At 42.9% G+C, this 20525-nt stretch overlaps 1 protein-coding gene across 1 annotated transcript in view; it reads left to right on the forward strand.

The window, feature by feature from the left end:
- The window catches only part of LOC144720941 (zinc finger protein 385D-like), a 42917-nt gene extending 29075 nt beyond the window's left edge, over window positions 1–13842 (forward strand). Inside the window, exons 6-9 of the mRNA XM_078598130.1 lie at window positions 5471–5655; window positions 6316–6420; window positions 8930–9034; window positions 11674–13842. Coding sequence (XP_078454256.1) covers window positions 5471–5655; window positions 6316–6420; window positions 8930–9034; window positions 11674–11925 — 647 coding nt within the window. The 3' untranslated portion in view covers window positions 11926–13842. The remainder of the gene's footprint in view (window positions 1–5470; window positions 5656–6315; window positions 6421–8929; window positions 9035–11673) is intronic.
- Window positions 13843–20525: the final 6683 nt, after the last annotated feature.

Here is a 20525-nt window from a genome sequence, read left to right on the forward strand (position 1 = left end):
GCGTTGTTGGTGCAAATAAGTGTACTTGCCGGAAAGCTTGCTCCGAGGTTATTTTCTTCAATTTGTGTAAAAAGTTGTTACTGACGTGTGTATGGCCCATCAGAGAGGAGGTAAATTGCAGGAAACATGCCCGGTGTTAGTGTCTCTCCGTGGGGATAAAACTGAAAATAACTTTAAGGGTCTTCAAATCAGATGGAAGTGGGGACGCGGGAAGGAAGAGCACCTTTGTTCTGTTAGCAGCATGTGTGAAATAAACAACACAGCTTCTCTGGGGGGAGTGGAAGTGAAATATAAGGTGAGTTGTCCTCAGCTTCCGTCGATTTGACACTGAAGCTTATTAGGATGGCTGCTCTTTCACGCATATTTATGTTTTACTTCACATTTATTTGTGCACTGAAAATGTCGGCCCGGATGCACTGTTTAGAAATGTCACGTTTAAAATATATATATATCAGAATGTCGAACGAACCATCAAGATATCTAAGTGCTAAATTACTGTGAATTGCACCTTTTCAGTTTCATTGAAATAATGACTAATAATTTTCTCAATTTCACTATCGTTAGCCGCACGAAATGTCTCGGCTCATTAGCTTTGCAGATCTGTTGGATCACCTATTCTTAGGCAATTATTCTCCCCAGCTGCCTTTCCCGCTTTAAAATTGAAGTTGATCTGGTGGTGCTCGTGCCAGACCGAATGACACTCATAGAAATGAGCCTCCAAGGTCCTTGCAAGGTCGACACGAGGAGTTTAGGAGTTGTCCCGAAATTAAATGATACTATGTGAAAAAATATAAAACAACTATCTGACCCAGCAGGAGAATTGGAGATTAATCTCCAATATTCAAGGTGACTGGGAAACATTGTCTGTCCGTCTGAAAACACTTCATACGCTTTCACAAAAACTACGTAATCCCTACACCATTCGGTGATAAATTCACCACACAGCTCACATATTTCTGTGGAGAGATTTGTTACCTGTCATTTGTGGACTAATTTGGAAACAAAAGTCTATTTTTTTGACGTTTCATTGGAAAAAATAGTGTGAGGCTTCATACGAGCAGGTATAGTGTATGTTAGGTTTAAGCATCACGCTCTATGAATCCTATTTTCCCATAGACATGTTATAAGGGGGGGGGGGCTGTACATCATCGAAGACAAATGAAGTATCATATTTTATTTCGTTATTCTAGCCCTGGATGTACATAATTCGTAAACAAATTTAATACTTAACAATAATATTCTTTCAATTTCGATTGAAAGCTTTCGTGACTACAGGGATTCATATTCTTGGTTCTTTCGGTAAAGTCACGTAGAAGGGAAATAATAAATATGATTTAAAAGATTACGACTTACGAAAATTACGTATTATAATAATAGGTTTTACCCGTTTTGCCAATAACACAGGTGTTAGGATATTTAAACACCAAACAGAAACCTTTTGCAAGGAGTCATGTCTGCATTAACTACACATACTTATGGCAAACATGAAAAAACAATTCTCTGGTAATATGATGCATTGTCTTTGAAACTGATTGGTCTACACCAGAGACAGCTTTCTTTAGGGCCCAGTCTCAAAGTGTTCGGCCAGAGAACGCCAAAAGGCGAACAGCACAAAGACAATGCACTACCAGGGCATTTATAGCTCAGCTATATCATGGGACCTTTCTTTCCAGTATCAGTTTATTGCCAGAAAGGTCCCATGTTAAAGATTACCTAATAACGAGTAACGTCAGGGCTTCTTGAACGCTTCTGTGGGCTGCTTGCAGCAGCACGCACGATGCAGACAAAGGCAGTAGTAGATCTAAGATGGCTCTGCCCAATCCGTGACACTGGGTCCTGCCATCAGGCGGTGACGCCATCAGAAATATATTTTGTTCGTAGAATTGAAAATTATTATTTGTATTTCTAAAAATGTAATGTTACAAATGTTTTTATTTCTTTTTATTGAGCACGTAACTGTGAAACGCATAGGGTAGGTGTGAAGTACGTCCCTAAAAGATGAATCGTGTAACTACAAATGCATGCTATGGGGGGGGGGGGGGGCGTTATACGAGGAACGCCTGTATTGGTAATTGTTTCTTTATACACATTCCTGTGTGTAGGCAAAACCCCGAACCAAATCTAGGCTTATTTAATTTACTCACTTGCCAGCTTGTTCATTGCTATTCATGCGAGTGTCAATGAGTGACAGCTGTAAGCGAGAATTCCTACCACAAATGGTTGCCAGGTAACAGCAATGGGTTTGACATCTCCAGGACAAGGCAGAGATGAAGAGGCATCACTGTTCCCCTTAAATAGGCCTCATCCTAAAGACTAAACTGACAATGCAATCATATTTAGTTTATAAAGCGTTGATTCATGCAAATCGAATCTCACAATCGCTGAGGAACCACAGACAGTCAAGCTGGAAGGCAGCCAGGTGGTGAGTTAAAACCAATAATTGCCTTAGCTCTGCAGTCATCTATGTATTTAGATGTTTTCAGCCAATGAATAATTTTGGTGTGTCCTTCTCCTGATTTTCAGGCTTGCTTGCCGTGTCATCGCACTTGCAGCACCACGTTTTGTTGTCCACTCATTGATATGCTGATTTTTTCTCTAACCCCCCTCCCTCTCTCTGCGTCCGCCCTCCTCTGTCTATTTAAGGCCACCCCACAGAGACGATCACCTCTCTCTGTTGTCTGTGTTGCTCTCTCTATGTATCTTGGTGATGTCTGTCTGCTAATGTGTCTGTCTATAGTTTTCTGGTTAGATTTTATGTCGCTATTTCATTGTACCTAATGATGATTGCTTGTGTTGCAATCGAAACGTCGTATTTAATTTATTATTTTATCTTTAGACGTGACTTAACCGAAAGAACCAAATAATAATGAATGAGTGTTTATGTATGTGGGAGGAAACCGAAGTACCCAGAGAAAACCCATGTGGGCGAGGGGGCAACACGCTATCTCATAAAGAAGGGACAGATGATTGTATTCCGCACTTTGCTGTACCACATTCTCAGAAGGCCTTGGCTACTGGATTGGAGAGAACGTGAAGGGGAGGCCTCATCTTAACAACCAACGTTCAACCTCTTCAGTTATATCTCACCCTAGCAACAAGAGTTCACCTCCACAGAACCACCCAGCAATCACTGCTATGCACTTACATTGATTTTGGCTGTACTGGAGTCTAATGCTAAATTTCCAGTGGACTTTTTCTTTGAATAGGTGTTATCTATATTGTGAAGATGTGCTTGGAAAATTGATAGGATGGTAAACAATATATATGTCAACACGCATTCACCTCATGAACAGAATAAAAACATCAACATGTTTTATATTATATCGATTTATTTAGTTATTTGCGGTGCAGGAGTATTACGCTGAAATAAGCTACATGTGATGGATTCCATCTAATCACAGTTATATTCAGGGCACCGCTGTAAAATCAATGTGTAAATCGCAGCACATGAAAGCAGAAGCCGGTTTTAAAGACAGAAACAATTCTGTTCTGAAAAACGGCAATACATCAAGTGCCACCGTTACACATGAATACCTTGAGTTTTGGAACTTTAAAAAAATATATTCATATTCGCTGTTAATGAAACTCACTTCAGATCAAGGAGACAAAGCAAATCTTTCGCTTGTCCACTGGTGGCTCAGTGAACCAACAATGACACTTCTCCCACGAATAACTTCCCCTTCTTCTAAAGTTGAAGAAATGTCTCGTGAAAACTTAACACAACATTGCACTGCAGTTCTGAGAGGATGTGATTTTTACTGATTCTAAATTGTTTTAATGTTGAGTTTATGGATGATTAATATTTATGCATTCACTTTGGAAATTCTAACTTCTTAAATAGAGTTTCTGCTTGCGATGTTTCGCAAAGGTGGAACCAGAATGCCTGGAGAAAACCTATATTACAAGACGTAATACTTTAGATGATAAGTATTACAACTAACCATTTTGATTAACGCAAATGCTTCGTGCATTCTTACTCTGGCTTCCTCTCACATGTAATATACTCAATAAGGAATCAAATATTTAAAGCAGATCCCTTCTTAAAAGGAGTATTGGCACCTCATTAGGTTCTTGCTGAATAATGTAAGGACACTGATTACTATAAATTGAAAACAACTACATTAACTTGTGATGAAAGTATATTCTTAGGTTTTTTCGGTAAAGTTACGTAGGTAAAACATTAAAATTATTTTTATTTTTATTTTATTTTACTTTTATTAATTTTAATGTTTTACCTACGTGACTTTACCGAAAAAACCTACGAATATGAATCCTTGCAGTCACGAAAGCTTCAAATCTAGAATTGATGAAAGTATGTGAGCAACAGAAAACAATATCAAATAAAAACACAGGCATATGCTTCTGGATTTTCTGGTGTGAAACAGACCCCCATTTGTTTATATTTTGTTATTCCCCACAAACTGCCAAGATAGCGCAGAATAAATCAAATACATTTAAATGCACTGCACTTATTGTGCTGTGTGGTGTTTGTGGATGCCTTTAGCCATTAACACGATGCAGGCCAGCGGCGTTTGTTTATAAAGCCACACCTAGAAAGATCGCGCACATATGTTATGTACTTAAAAGCAATGTATCCTGGCAAATAGGTGTTTTGGAAAATGGCGTCAAATATCACAATCAATTTAATGAGCCAAAATAGTGGTGATGGAACCCAGGTAACATTTGCATTGCCCCTACTAATTAATTATCAGAGGGTGAATTGATTGTGCTGCGGTTCACGCATTTCACTGTGAAACCGGCGACCTGCGTTCCATTTCTGACCATTGCAAGTGGTGAATGATATTTGAACCAGACCTGCCAAACCTGCCCCCCAACCCGCACAGGCCAACATAATCCAACAGTGGCTTGACAAAGGTCTGGGAATTATACTAATTAGCTCTGCGTGGTAATCATATTCCCACACCCTACTGATGAGACGCACACAGTCAAAACCATCGTAGGGTTTGCCTGCTTAACCAAATTATGCTAGAACACATTGGATCAGAAAGGCCCATTGTCTGATTAAATTAAATGAAAAATTAGTTGGGTGACAGTTGGCCTGCCGCTTTTTTGTCAGCTAGCTGGAACACATTCTCTGTCATCCAGTGTTTCCGGAGATGTCTGGACTGGGGTTTATATTATTATTCTTGTGACGGCGACACAGAGTACAGGTTTCCATCCCTTTATGCGGGTTTGGTTTGTGCAATTTTGCAAGAAAAAAAATCCCAAAACATTCACGATACACTTTGAATTCGCTCATATGCTGCTATGCGGTCAGACTTGGGGACCACATGTTGTGAACTGTCTGTACTTCTTAGCAGGTAGACGTCTCCTTGTGCGGTTTCGTTTTGTGCGCCCCCCCAACCCCATTTTATTTGGAACACATCTTCTCTTACCGCATAGAGAGAGAGAGAGAGAAAAACCTCTACCTTGTCCGTATATTTAAAACCGACCCTGGTGGCTGTGACAGGTGCGAGGCACAAGGCCATGATGGAGGGGAAGGAGGTGAAGGCGTCGGGCAGACCGTTCCCTCGCCACTCAAGCCGGCATAAAGCGGCCAAAGCTCGCACCAAACTCGGCCCGGCTCCACCGCCCAAAGCCTTCCACTGCCAATTGTGCGACATCAAGGTCAACTCGGAGACACAGCTGCAGCAGGTGCAGTTGTTTATATTCAGCTTTTTTTTTCTCTCAAAATTTTTTTTAAGTCACAACTGGGGGGGTCTCTAATTAGCAAATGTGAACGTATTTGTTTTGCATTCGGATGCAGACTTTTTGATATGTTAATGTCTGATTAAAATGGTATTCCGAATCATAACTGTAATTTCAAAGATTGTGTTTTGCTCTTTCTTAATTACATTTTATATGCATTATTTCATAGTCTGCCCTATTATTAATTCATATTTGTAATGTTCATTTAAAATACATGTTCACGTGTTTGTTTAAAAAAAGTGGTAAATTACTGTTATGTGTTCTTTTTCTATACCAAGGTTGTTTTTTCAAGTTTATTGCTTCGTAGCTTTGCACATTTAATTGTCATGCTTCTTGATAGTGATTCCATGCACAAATCCACTGGTCCATTATGTGCCTGAGAGGTGACACAAACCCTATGCAGTGAGACCTTATTGAGTCTCAAAACCCTTTCAGCAGGGTCCTCTTTTGGTGTGACACGAGGTTGATCAGGTGATATACTGACCCTTGTTCGGCCAATCCAATGATCTGGTCCGATTCCATTTTTTTTTACCACAAAATGGTACACCCCCTAATTTAAATACAGCATAAATAACTGTGCGGTTGTAATTTACCTGTGTGCAACAGCACATGGCCAGTCGGAAACACAAGGACAAGGAGGCAGGGAGGCCCCCAAAGCCAAAATTCAGCCCCTACAACAAACTCCAACGACGCCAAGGGACACATCTCGTGGTGAGATTGACACCAGCATTTTTGTTATTTGCTTCCACAAGAGAATTGAATATAGGTGTGTCTCACTTAATGGGCATTCTCTCTACGAGAATTCAGCTTAACGAAAATGTTAAAATTAGACTAATTTGTTCGCCAAACGAGCAAATGCTCACATTACGAGCGGAGACTGATCGAACAAATGCGTTCCGTGGTGGCAGGGGGCACACTGTGCCCTCCAGCTGTTAGTTTACCAGTTGTCCTGTGCTGAGTGTGCACGTGATTCGCCATGTGGGGGAGGGGAGCCTTGTGGTGGCACTGTAATGGGTGGATGGGTGTACAGGCACCTGCAAGCACTGTGGTTCTTCATGTGTGGTAAGTGTTACATTTGATGTTTTATTACTTCATTTAAAAATTATAATTAATTTGTATTTCTCACGTAAAAAAAGTTGTTTAAGACTGGAACATTTTGTGGCTGAAACGTAACTCGGCTTTTAACATGGTAGCTAATGGGAAAACGATGATCGTTTAATGAGGTTTCACTTCGCTAGAAATTTTCGCGGAACGTATTTTGCTCCTTTAGCGAGACATGCCTGTAAAACTAGTATAAAATGTGACCGGTTGATTCCAAATCAGGTATACAAAATAACCCACATTGTATATTTCGTACGTTATTTATTTGTGTAGTCAATGTAATTCTGCGAATTTGATCTCTGAGGGCCAAATGTTCACCATCTATTAGTAGCACCAGGCATTGGTGACGGATGAAAATGCATATGTTTGGCTAACCGCAGACACCGCTTAAGCGAGAACCCATTTGGAAGACAGTGACAAAAAGGTAATGAAGACCTCTTAATGGGTTTTCCGAGGTGCGCGGTTCATTGTCCGAAGACTGAATTTTAATCAACATAAAGGCAGCCATGGAAAGCTGGCAAGCGTTAATCGTAAATACTTATGCGCATAAAACCAGTCTGCATGTAATTGCTAACCGCATGTGGCACAACCATAATACCACGTGTGTGTGTGTAATGCAGGGGTTACTAAAACAGCTTCCCATATTAGTATTGTGTTACTAAACCCTTACGACTGTAAGCAATTTGGTGACTGGGCATTTCAGGTGTATTCCATTTCTGTCCGATTTTTTACTCAGATTAGAAATAAAATCTGGCTACAAGTTTGGATTCTCATAAATTCAGCCCGGTTGTTGACTGGCTGCTGGAAGAAAAATCAGTTTCTGTCCAAATTCGATCCCTACGTCAATATTGCCCAGACACTCGGTGTGTTTTATTATGCGCCGCCACTACCGCCACTACCGCCACTACCGCCACAAACCCTTAAAAGCATTCACGGCCGGCAGTTAGAAAATAAGAACGGGAAAGCCTCGGTGTAATCTCTTTGCGGGAGTGGCTTTGCACCAGATTGCTCTACTTTTCTAAGATGTGCTGTACTGAAGCACTGCAGATTGTTGGAACAGAGAAGACGCGGTGTGAAATTCTGAAATAGAATTCACAACATTCGTCTGAAAACAATCGATGAACTCCAATACAGGGAACCGCTGATAGAGTGTCAATCCTCACTGCTTATCTTCAACCGAGCACCGTGCTTGTGCTGCACGCGCCTAATGACAATTGTGAGCCCCTGTGGAGCAGCGTTGGTCTGAGTCTCGCTGCATCGCGAGATTCCACAGACTTTGGGTTCGAATCCAGATTGTGGTGATGGAAATCACTGCCTACGTACTCGATAGCTATGCCATGGTCTGCAACATCATCTCATCTTAAAACAAACGCCTTGTGCAGGGTTCCAACATCAGCACTGGGTGTATCAAAGGTGGCCATTTTATACATTGTACTGGCCACATAACCTCTTTGTGGTTTGTGTGGACCTGAACATTTACCCGCTTACAGCACATTCCTTTGTATATTCTTCGGTTTTTTCGGTAAAGTCACGTAGGTAAAACATTTTAATTAATAAAAGTAAAATAAAAATAAAATAAAAAATCACGACGTTTCGGAGGCAACACAAGCCTCCGTCTTCAGGTGGAACCGTCACAGCACGATAGCTGTATCAAGTGAGAGAAATTCCAAAAAAACAGTCCTTGTATATATACTGGTTGAGGGTGGGAGGAGCCAAGGCAGGCCCTGGATATTATTTTTGTGAGGTTCGGTGCGGCTGAAGCACGCTGTTAGGAATGAGCCTTTGTTGTGTAAACTAGGTGCGCATGATGTAAAGGTGCGTGTAAAAGGGACTGAGACTTTTTGTTATGTAGAGATGATGCGGCTGAAATCGCTGCCAGGAAATGAGTCTGTGTTGTGTAGAATGGTTTTTTATTTTATTTTTATTTTACTTTTATTAATTTAAATGTTTTACCTACGTGACTTTACCGAAAAAAACCTAAGAATATGAATCCTTGCAGTCACGAAAGCTTCAAATCTAGAATTCCTTTGTATGTCCGTACATAAAAAAGGGATCTGTATTATCGTCACACTATGCACATCCTGTAAATCACCACTACTGTGCCTTCTCTGTGTGGCAGCACAAGCTGGGGCTCACGAAGGAGCTGGCCGGGCCTCTTGCCGCACGCTTTCTGCCATCCCATCTCGCCGCTGCAGCCTTCCAAGCCAGCAGCGTTCACTACACGGTAAGGCTGACTCGCATCGCCTTTACCTCACCTCACTGCAGCCTGTAGCGCGGGGTTCCTTGTGGCACCAGTAGCAATGTGCGTTTGTTACACAGCATATGCCATGAAGTTAGGGCTCAGCCCCTCATCGGGTCTACAGTAGGGTTGCCACCTGTCCTGGTTTTCCCAGCTACCTCAAGAAGAAGACATCCTCGTCTTGAAGTAGCCGTCTTGGGAAATCTACGCGTCTCCCAAGGACATGAACATTCTCAGTTTTTGTCACTTGCATAATAATACACCACTCAAGCCAATATGTCTTCATCTAGTTCTTCCATCTGGTATGAGATATTCTTTATTCCTTTGATAGGTCCCGGTGTTAATGTACCATAGGTGGTAACCATAGGCTACAGTGACATAGGCTACAGTCTAATGAGCTCAGCCATTTAGGGCCTGCTTGCTCAGTGGCCAGAGAAGGCATTGATGGGTCCAACACACAGTTCAGAATGTGGTGGACAATGGCAGAATCCAGAGGCCCAAAATTAATATTGTCCTGCCTCAGAGCCTAAAATCACCTGAATATAGGCATGTGCCATTGACTAATATAGATATATAAATTGAGATAATGTAGCTATCTATTGCAATGATTGTCTATGTAAGCCAAAAAATATAATTAGGCAATGAAATTACCTTTTATGCGACTAAAAAGGTAAAAAAATCCCCACAATAGAAATAGCTGCACATTTAAATTGGGATTGCAATGGAGCTGCCTCTCTTCATTCGCTTTACAACCGCAACACGAGTGATTTGTTTTGTGGAATTGGATTATTTTTATGTAAAATTAACACGATTTATGTGAAATGATTTCCCCCGCGTGTCGCCTTGCTTGGAACCCCGTGGTATTGCTGCCACCACCGTCACCACTGCCGCCGCTCCCCCCGCTGCTTCTGCCCAGTGCTCTGTTAAATTGGGCTGTCTCCTCACCGGGCCATAGTGTGATCCATGTAAATTAATTTCAGGATGAAGGAAATAAAGGGAAAAAAGGCATGCATTTGAGAATATTTATTAGAATTTTAAAAAATAGTTACATGATAACGATAATTTATGCGTAAAATAAAAAATTAATCAACTGTCGTTCTGTCACATTAGATCAATAAGGGATTAACTTATGGGATTTATTGTGGTTTGACTGGCAGTACTACAGCTAATTTATAAGATAATTACAAAATCTAATTTCATCCAAGTCTAGTAAATCCTTCCTGGCCCAGAAAATGGCTTGACTCAGACTAAACTATCTTTAACACCAGGGCCTATTTTCAATCAGGTCTGCCCAGATAAGGAACCTGGAAAAAATATCTGCACCCAGCACACCACATCCAGAATACCTATCACTATGGCTGCAGTCACGTGCCTCCTCCAGTCTACCAGCAACCCAAAAAATATTTACAGAGAAATTGAGCCCTGGTGGACATCAACGTAATGATCCTATTTGCTTCATCAGTGCAAACACTTATCTCTTTTCCATAGGCACATCGAAGCTGAGCCAGCATGGGGCTCCCATGGTACAGATAGCAGAGGTGGGACAAAGTCATTGTTATGCAAGTCCAAGTCGAGTCGCAAGTCATCAAATTCATGACTCGAGTCTGACTCGAGTCCAAGTCACATGACTCGAGTCCACATCTCATAGGTGGGACAAAGTCATTGTTATGCAAGTCCAAGTCGAGTCGCAAGTCATCAAATTCATGACTCGAGTCTGACTCGAGTCCAAGTCACATGACTCGAGTCCACATCTCATAGGTGGGACAAAGTCATTGTTATGCAAGTCCAAGTCGAGTCGCAAGTCATCAAATTCATGACTCGAGTCTGACTCGAGTCCAAGTCACATGACTCGAGTCCACATCTCATAGGTGGGACAAAGTCATTGTTATGCAAGTCCAAGTCGAGTCGCAAGTCATCAAATTCATGACTCGAGTCTGACTCGAGTCCAAGTCACATGACTCGAGTCCACACCTCTGACAGATAGTTTTCCACTATTGTGCTCAACCAAAACCAACCCATAATGCACTGGTCTCACAACACGTTGATTTTGGTTCGGAACCAAACAGGGCCAGGGGCGGGGTTGATAATTTACGATGTAGCACGATTTTTGTCCCTGGGTAGTAAGTGTTATTTTTTAATTGCTTATGCCTAAAAAGTAGAGAAAATGGCTATTATTCCCCACAAACTTTGCTTTTGTGACCAGGACTTTATGTGAAGGAATGACACAAATGTACACGTTTTCTCATTGAAAATAGGTCAATTTCAAAATATCACTATCCTGGTCACAAAAGCAAAGTTTGTGGGGAATAATAACCACTTTCTGTACTTTTGAGGCATAAGCAATTACGAAATAACACTTACTACTCAGGGATTTTTTTTTACACAGTGTAATGCATTAATTGCGTGTGATGTCAGTGGTATTGCTCAGTTTCTGCAGTGGAAAAAAAACTGGTGCCTCTTTGAGCCGCGCCAGGCTAGCTGGGCACAGCCCCTGCATGGCTCAGTTGTACTGTGGAAAAGACGTTTTTATCAAAGACGTATTCGTTCAGATTGCTGCTAAAACCGAGACATTTCACCGGGGTAGCATGGGTGACTCTTCCTGTGGCCCACTGTTTTCGGCGCAGGCAAAGATGGCGCTACATAAAGACCTCGGCAAGCCACTGATGGCGGCGATGGCGGCCGCAGGGTTCCTACCCTCGCCGCTCACCGCCACCGCCGTCAGCATGGCCTCTCCCATGGCCCTCCGCAGCGCCGCTGGCACCGCGGCCTCGCTGCTTGCGGGGCCAGGCCTCTCTCAGGCCATCCTGAGACCTGCACCGGGGCCAATTAGGACATCTCACCCGTGCGCACGGCACATCGTCTTTGCTCCCTACTGAGTCCCTGGTTTTTTGTTTGACGGTTTCATGGAAATGTCTGGAATTGTTTCATTTTGTTGTCCGACTTATGTTTTGCGTGTTCTTTTTATCATGTGTAAGTTTTCATGTTATTTTGATTTTTTGTTTCCACCGCATCTCCTGCTGCTGTTTCTGACACCACTGTTGCAAGTGCACGGGTGTGTAATGCAGCAAGACAGAAAACACGTGTTTTCCAAAAGTGATAAAGTTAACAATGACTAGTAATACGACAAAAAATATATACTTCCATCTGTGTTTCAATGTCATGGTTAAAAATGAGAACCCATGCTAGTGCACTTTTAAAGACGAAGGCGTTAAGTTTCAAAATGACGTCGCTCCTTCCTGCCAGTAAGAAGCCGATTCGTCCAGCAAAGGATCTTCACCGCTTGGACAATGTCGGTGACCCGTGGACGGCACTACATGATAACCCCGCTCGCTCGCTACAATACTCTACCGCCAATAGTTGTGGGCTCGCTTTCCAAAGTTTGTTTTGGAACTATCCGCCTTTGCACAAAATGGCTCCTTTGGACGAGGACGTGGAAAGTGGCATCTGCTTGTGTTGAAAAGTATTTTTTCTTCTTCTTCAAAAACGTGACCACAGGACCATGAGATGAATGAATGAATGCCTTGGACCTCTGCACTGTGTTTGGCTACATTGAACCAGGCAAGGCTGACTGCGGGACCTATGCAGGGAGTGCAACAAAAAACACGTGGGCAGTTTGGTATTGAGGAAGCTCCCTCTCTCTCCCTCGTAAGCAATAATGGTGTACATGTTATTGTTTGTCAGCGCAGAAGAGTTACATATTAGATGTGAAGACCGTATCTGTCCGTGCTGTTTCGTGTACATGAAGCCCCGTCTTGTGTGAAATGATAAGTGTGCATTTAAAACCCCACATTTAAACAAGGCGTCTGTTACGGATACCAAAACATGTTGTAAAATGTCGTAAGTCTTTTTCAAGTGTATGAGCGTGCGTGTCAATTATTGGTAAGAGTCGTTTTGTAAGCTTCAGTGTTAACAAGGGCGTCTCAATATTGGAGCATATTGAACATAAGTGCTATAGTTTCTGATGGCTAGCTGCTTGATCTGTGCCCGCAGACATACCACAGGAGGCACTAAGGATAATCAAACCCTCTCCTTTTAAACACAAATACTGTATATGTACGTACGGAACTAGTATGTAGTCTAATTCAGCACTATCACTTGACGGTGCAAATGTCTCAGTCGCCCTCCGTTTTCCCTCCACAAAACACCTCTTCCCCGGCTCTTTCACTTCTCTAGACGTCCACCTTAAGTACTCTGTGGGTGCACCTTCAGTACCCTGAGGTGGTGCCAGGATGACTAGGGCGCTGCGCTGGCACTACTGCATTTCTGGATTCCAATCCAGGTTTTCATCCACCTGTGATTAAACCAAATTCACAAGTGAATTCGTCATGTCAGCTCGTTCACCAATGACTGCACAAAAATTCCCATTTTATGAAATTTGGTCGGTGATTGATTTTGGCAGATTCCAGTTCTGAGAATTAAAAATGTTGGTTTGACTGTCACTCAACGAACTCCCAGTGGCAGAGCGAGTATGAAGCGTTAACTGTAATATCCGCTTCTGCGGGCTATTCTCCAACAGGAATTATTGCATTGCTCTGAGAGAGATCCAAAAAGATACTCCGTCTCGTGATACGACACCGATAGCACAATCGGAATACAATTGTGGCAAAATATATTTTCTTCTAAAGGTACTCTATGGGTGGACATTACGTGAGTGCATTTGTGTGCGCGGCGTGTGTGTAATAGCCAGGGAGCACGCTTGACTGTGTTGTACTTGCCTCTGTGTGCGCATCTTCGTGTATGTACTGTGACAGAGGCCCAACGGAATCAATAAAAACCTTCAGTCTTCCTGTAAATAACGTAATGCATGTATGTGCTTTGAGAGAAGTGTGTTTCGGCAGAGCGAGGGCATGGAAACTTTGGGAATGTTTGCGTGGGTTGCTAAATTATTGTGTTCATTTAACGAAGCACATGGGACAATGTAAACAGCATCGCTCCAGGGCTGCTGTATACGGCACGTTTTAATGGCTCTTAACTGTGTAACATGTGCACTTTCACTCCAGAAAAGGCGCATAGGTACAATGAAGATTACTAAAATGTAAAAAAAGATTCCTGCTCACGTGCCAATTTCTGAACTTGAAAAAAGATAATCATACTCGTCTTGCTGGTTGAAATGTAACTGCACGGCCCACATTTCCAAGTGCAGCAGTTAAAGTATCATTGATGATGGCGATTTCGTTTCGCTGTTTATCAGATGTACGCTGGTGGATGAGTGAACACGTGTCGAGGAGAAAGCTCTTCTCCCCTTTCAGCGCTGCCAGTCAAAGCCACCAGGGAACACTCTCTTAGGAACATCACTCATCGCCGTCACTTAGTTGATGCGGTGGAAACCCTTTTAGAATCACTATCTCTTTCACAACAGAGACACGGGAAGCTCCAGTTTAGTAGGGACAGTGAACATGTAATTACAAAAAAAAAACTCTTAAGAAAATAAATTCCAGCCATTCTCAATCCACTGATGGATAAACGCCGCCTCATTGCATGTCAGTCATGTACATTCTTTGACCCTACATTGACATGCTGATCAGCGCGGGTTTGGCCCGCTGCCTCAGGACGTCAAGTTTATAACGCAACCCGCTCATCACTGTACTACCACTATATCCCAAAATACATTTATTTTTTATAACAGTTTGGGATTTTATCTGCGATGCAGTCACAACAATGGGACATCACAGTCATTCTCCACAGAATTAACCGGGCAATTGTGGTAATCCACCTGTCGACGTTTTGCAAGCTAGCTTAGTGGTAAGGAGTGAGCTCAACACTAACCTCCCCCAGCCACGACAGTGAGAGGGTATGGCTTCTCATCAAGATGGGTCAGGATGTCTGAAAATAATCAATTCGGGCCTTTTTGTCTGTGATCTGTAGAGGTCACCCAGCATGGAAAGGCTCACACTGTCTGATGCTACAATGTGCGTGCTTTCACCGGCTGTGTTGGCATTGACTGTTATGTATTTTAACATTGAAATGTAATTGATGTGATGGTTTTTCACTTTATGCCATCATCTACGATTGAGATGTGCTCATTAGTTCTTCTGGAAAAAGAAATTCGGAACAGTCGGAAACGTTCCCTTTTTCCTACTTGTTTGCCCAATGTCTAAGTCCACTTGGCTGCCTGCAAATGATGACATGCAGCATGTGCTCCCTTCGATTCGCACCATTTTACATGATAAATTAAGGAAAATTGTCACCAATTGCATTTTTTTCAACCAGCTACAGGTTATGTCGCTGGTTCTCTCGTTAGTTATACTGAAACTTGGTTTCGAACTGGGGTTCTTAGCGATGCCAGATTGATGCTCCGACCATTGAGTCACCTGGCAACTTGACAATTTGGCACTTTACTCCACGTAATGTTAAGGGTTACTTTTAATTACTTAAATCAAGTTTGGTTACTTTTAATGTTTAGTTTCGTGTCAGAGCCAGAATTTTCAAGCATTGGGGCACCGCAGAGCCGAAATTCTATCTTCTCCCTCACCCAGTATGGAAGAGGTCATGGGTTAAATTCTAACCATGACTTCTGCATATTTGCAGTGTGCATGTTCTCCTCGTGGTCACGTCGATTTTTCTCTGGGTCCTCCAATTTTGCCCGCCACACTTAGCAATACGTGTTTCGATTATTTGTCTACGATAAATGTACACATGTGATAAGTCACTTTGATGGGCTGTCATACGTGGCCAGGTCGCCGCTGAAAGATAACTATTAGCTCAGTGGGCTTTACCTGGTAAATAAAATAGTAAAAAAAAGTGGTAACTGTGACTTCACGTAAGAGACAAACTCGAAGGATGTCGTGCCGCTGTGTTCTCTCGTTACTTCCGTGGTAATTTTTGTGCAGACACCTTTCAGACCTTTGTGGAGATGGTGACTCACAGTTTTAGAAACTCTGCATTGGAGTTGAGACAGAGAATATGGACAGTGTTAAGAAAAACACACATGTCGATGAATGGTCGCACCTCCGAGAAGCACGGTCGGGTACGTACTGTGCGAAAGAAGTTCAACATACATTCATACGCAGTTTTTTCCGTTGCACACTACTTAACGGCCTGGCACAGGGAACACCTCTGGATGAAGAACCGATGTGATTTCCTCTCTCAAAGTATTTTTTTCCCCTTCAACCCTTACACCGTTTTGTACAACTAACGAAGGAAAACGTCCACGAAAAATGTTACATTTAACCGGCTGCACCCTCCACCTGCACCACCTAACTGCGCGTAGTGATGGAATTCAATCCACGGCGCACTTAATGAACCCCATGTCTGGTATTTGCATGCATTATTGGCACGGGAGCGTGGAAATGGTTGTAGACACTGCAGTGTTGAAATTACATGCCAACAGAAAAAAGCAACAGAGACAGTAACGCTGCTGCATTGTTGCAATGGACGGCGGAATATTTAGGAAACCAAGGGCTGTGGTTTTCTCCCCTCGTTGCACAGTGCGGTTTTCAGTCACGCTCCTGTCGCAAGTCGTCTGATGGATCGCGTTCTGCCTTGGACACCTTTCACCACACTGCATTAACTCGTGTATGTGTTTGTGACCGTAAGGCGATGCAAACCTCTTAAAGAGATGTTTTCACATCTGAAGCCCCATTATGTGAAATCTGATATTATCTGAATGTGATTGACGATATACCGGTTCTCACTTGGTGACCCGTTTCCTCCCATGATCTACTTGCAGAGTAAATGTTAAAGCCTCTTAAAAGAGTTTCGCAAGCAGCGATCAGTCATTTACTTTGTTTTATTTGAAAATCATTACACTCGAGCGACTCCATTAAGTTCTGCACCACATGTTTACAAGAAGGCAATGTTTGGCACCTGTGATTGTTGTTGTTAATTTGGTGAAACCTCGGCGTACAATTGCCAATGCTTGCAAAGTGACCACATTAGCCCCCCCTCTCCCCCGCCCCCCTCAGCAAAATCGACTATAATTCATCAGGGATGAATTCACATTTCAAGCCATACTCAATCTTGAGCTAAATTATCTGCAGACATCGCCTTCAGCTTAAAAAAAAAAACATCCACGGAGATATACATCAAAGGACCTGTCCCGATATTTTTTTTGGTATTTTCTTACTTGTGCAGATCACACTCTACAGCCCTCTGGATGTGCACATGAGAGTATGTAGTGAGCTCCTGGCTTTTTTTTTTATAATCAGTCAGAGCTGGGCATGACTGAATTAAACATAATAACCAGCCCCCCCCCACTCCCCACAGCTATAATCTTATCTGCCAGGGCCCTATTCATTAATGTGGCTGCATAAGCCATTGGACTGGTGCAAACTCAGTTCAGGGGAAGAACAAGGGGAGGTATGACAAAGGGTTACGGGCGTAGATAAAGTATCATCTATGCCAGCAATCCGACACCGTCCATGTATGCCCGAGTAGTCATCATCATCAGCGTCATCGTGAGCCGTGATCATGCTAGATAAAGGCCTCCCCAACCCGTCACTATCTGTCCTCCGAAGAAATAATCCACTTAGCATCTGTAGATGAGCTACTCAAATCGCTCCATCTCCATGGTGGGCGTGGATTCCAGCACGTTCCCTTCATTGGCTGCCACTTCGCATTTAGTGTCAACCATTTGTCATTGTCCCTTGTTGCTCGTAGGGATGAAATTACGTCTCGAAGCTGCATACATTATAATCCATGGGATCCTCTTTCTAGCCAAGCGTGCTAACCTCTGATTAGCATGGTTGTCTGTGTATGGTACGAAATAAGTTCAATATACATACTAAGATGCATCTCCACATCCATGCTTATTTGACCACTTTTGAGCTTTTGTTCCTCCCCCTTGTTTGTCATTGTCCTTGTGTTTATCTATATGCCTGAGCAGTACTGAGCACTATACTTTGCCCTGGAACTCACACTTTCATAATGATAACAATAAGGATCGTAATAATGCCCTTTATTTACCCAGGAAAGCCTTGACATTTGGCAGGAAACTAGAGTTCCCGGGCAATGGCAGAAATACAAATGCATAACAATAATAATAAGCACATCTATTTGTCCAGCACCATATTTCAGAGACAATGTTATGAGGCCGAGGCCTGTGGCAGTCCTCGAGTACAGAAGCGCCGGTAACTTTTGGTCTAAGTTCCAAAACCTACACAAAATAATGCTGATCGACTCAGATCGAGTCAAAAGTGCATTGCTATCCGGCCACAACCTGACTACCTTGCAGTCCAAGTCTGCAAACACCTGGCATTGCCAGGCAGTTTACAATTCAATTCAGACTCAACTGTGCTTCGCTTCCAAGAGTTGGTGAGATTGGACACATTCCGAATGATGTTGCCATATGACAGGGGGTCGGCAACTAACATAACAAGTAGAGACATTTTTTTCGAATTCGGCAAAAAAAGGAAGAAATATTTCAAGAGGATCCGCAATGCACTGTGGTGGTGAATACGAGACGGTGGCTCCTTAATAAATGAACGTCAGGAAGCAGTCTTTAAAGAGCCGCATGCGCCTCCAGAGCCACAGGTTGCTGACCCCTGCCATAGGACATTGAGTCACATGTGGCATTGCACAGGTTTTCCCTGCAAGTGCAGCGTGTTGCATATCTTATTAGGATGCCGTGGACGTTCCTGGGGCTTGTAGAGCCCCAACTTAACCTCAATGCAATGAAGATGCCGAAATAATGGCACGGCGTGGCACGGAATTTCAAAACAAACGTCTTCTGAAGAAGCGGTTTAGCCCTTAGTCACCTGCCACCCTCTCGCCGCCACCACCGCTGCTCTCTCCTTTCTCCCGCCCCTCCATCTTTCCACAGCCTGACATCTTCAGGAATGCTCTCAGCGGGGACAGTAATTCCTCTCAGACACTTACACCCAGGCCGCGCCGATAACGGAGTTACTTTGGGACGGTGGGAGGCACGGCAGCATCTCTGATAAATTGTTTAGCAATGCTGCTTGTGCAGAGACATGATGGTGAATGTGACAATGAAGTCACTGACAAATACTATACTGGCAAAGTAAATGTAACATATTTTTTCAGTTCTTGGTTTTTCGTTAATTATATTTCAGCTATGCCATTGGTGTCATGATATGAGATGACGAGATTGACTTTTTGAAATATTGCAGCCAACAGTGAATCACCGTGTGTCATGGAATGGCCATGATAAATTATGGCACAGAACTACTGCTGAAGTTGTTTAAGTAGCCCTCTTTTTTACACTCAGGACATAGCTATGATATTCCCTCAAAAGAGTTTTCATTGCATTGCCAATCGAATAATAAAACATTCTCAGAGATGGAATATGCCACGTAAAGTAAAACTCTATCCTTTTGTGTGATGTTTTTTTTGGTGTAGTCATCGGCGACCAGGCTGAGGCCATTAATTTGCTACACTGGCGAATCTGGTTTAATCATAGGTGGTGAAAATTCACGTTAGAACTCAGTGCTAGCTAAGTGCTCTGACCTCCGTATCACCCAAGCACCTCAACATTGTGATATTTTCTCCAGTTATTCTGAAACGTTATTTTAAAGTTGGCATGGCTCTTAGAGCCGTGGTTCCCAAACATATGGTGAACCGAAAGTGGCTGCAAGAGACACACTCTGGGGATGTCGTTCTACCACATTCTCTCATTAAATTGGTGTTCATTTTGGTGCAGAAGGAGACCATTTCAAACCCCTCTGGGAATGGGAACCCACAGTTTGAGAAACCCCATATTGGAGTTTAGAGAGACAATATGGTTAAGGACAAGGCAACTCTCCAATATGTCTTTGGTTTGTACCGCGGTACAATCTGAAAATGCATTGGAAAGCTAGACAGCACCATTGTGAAACCCTACGCAGTAGCATTATGGCAAACCCACATTTCCATGAATTCATCATTGTCTCTGTCACTCATTGCATCACTCATGGACGGTCACGGAGAATACCAATAGATGAAGAGGCGATGTGATTTTCTTTCTCAACACGACCCTCGCTCATAAGGACGTGACAGCAGCCGTCACGGGGCTTCAGCAGGAGTGGGCAGACAAATAACGTCAATAAACATGAAGTGGTCATGCGTACGAGACTTGTAGCACAAGCAGCGCTTGCTTACGTGTTTAATGGCGCATTCCACCACCCTTGATCAGAATGCACCGACACAATCAGCCCCTCACCAATTCCACCCATACTGCTGCTAATTAGAATAATATAGTGGTTAAATTTTTTTTTGAGCTATGGCAGTCAAGGGGGGTTGTTTGACCATAATTTACAATACTGGTCGGCGCAGGTTGGTGAAGTGGGGTTGGGGTGAGGGGGTTGGACTGGTTGAGATATTACAAACCACTGACATTAACCATGGCTGGGAATTGAAACTAGGTCAACGGGTAAAGAGTGCAGTGCAATACCCCCCCCCCCCTTCATAATAATAACAATTATGCCTTTAATTTTCCCAGGAATGCCTGAGTCTCAAGACAAATTTTCAGGAGGATCCTGTAACATTGAGATACTTGACAATGTTCATCAATGATTGTCTCGATTAATGTTGGAGGAAA

Source organism: Lampetra planeri, chromosome 10 (assembly GCF_965212315.1).
Source record: "Lampetra planeri chromosome 10, kcLamPlan1.2.h2, whole genome shotgun sequence".
Lineage (NCBI taxonomy): Eukaryota > Metazoa > Chordata > Hyperoartia > Petromyzontiformes > Petromyzontidae > Lampetra > Lampetra planeri.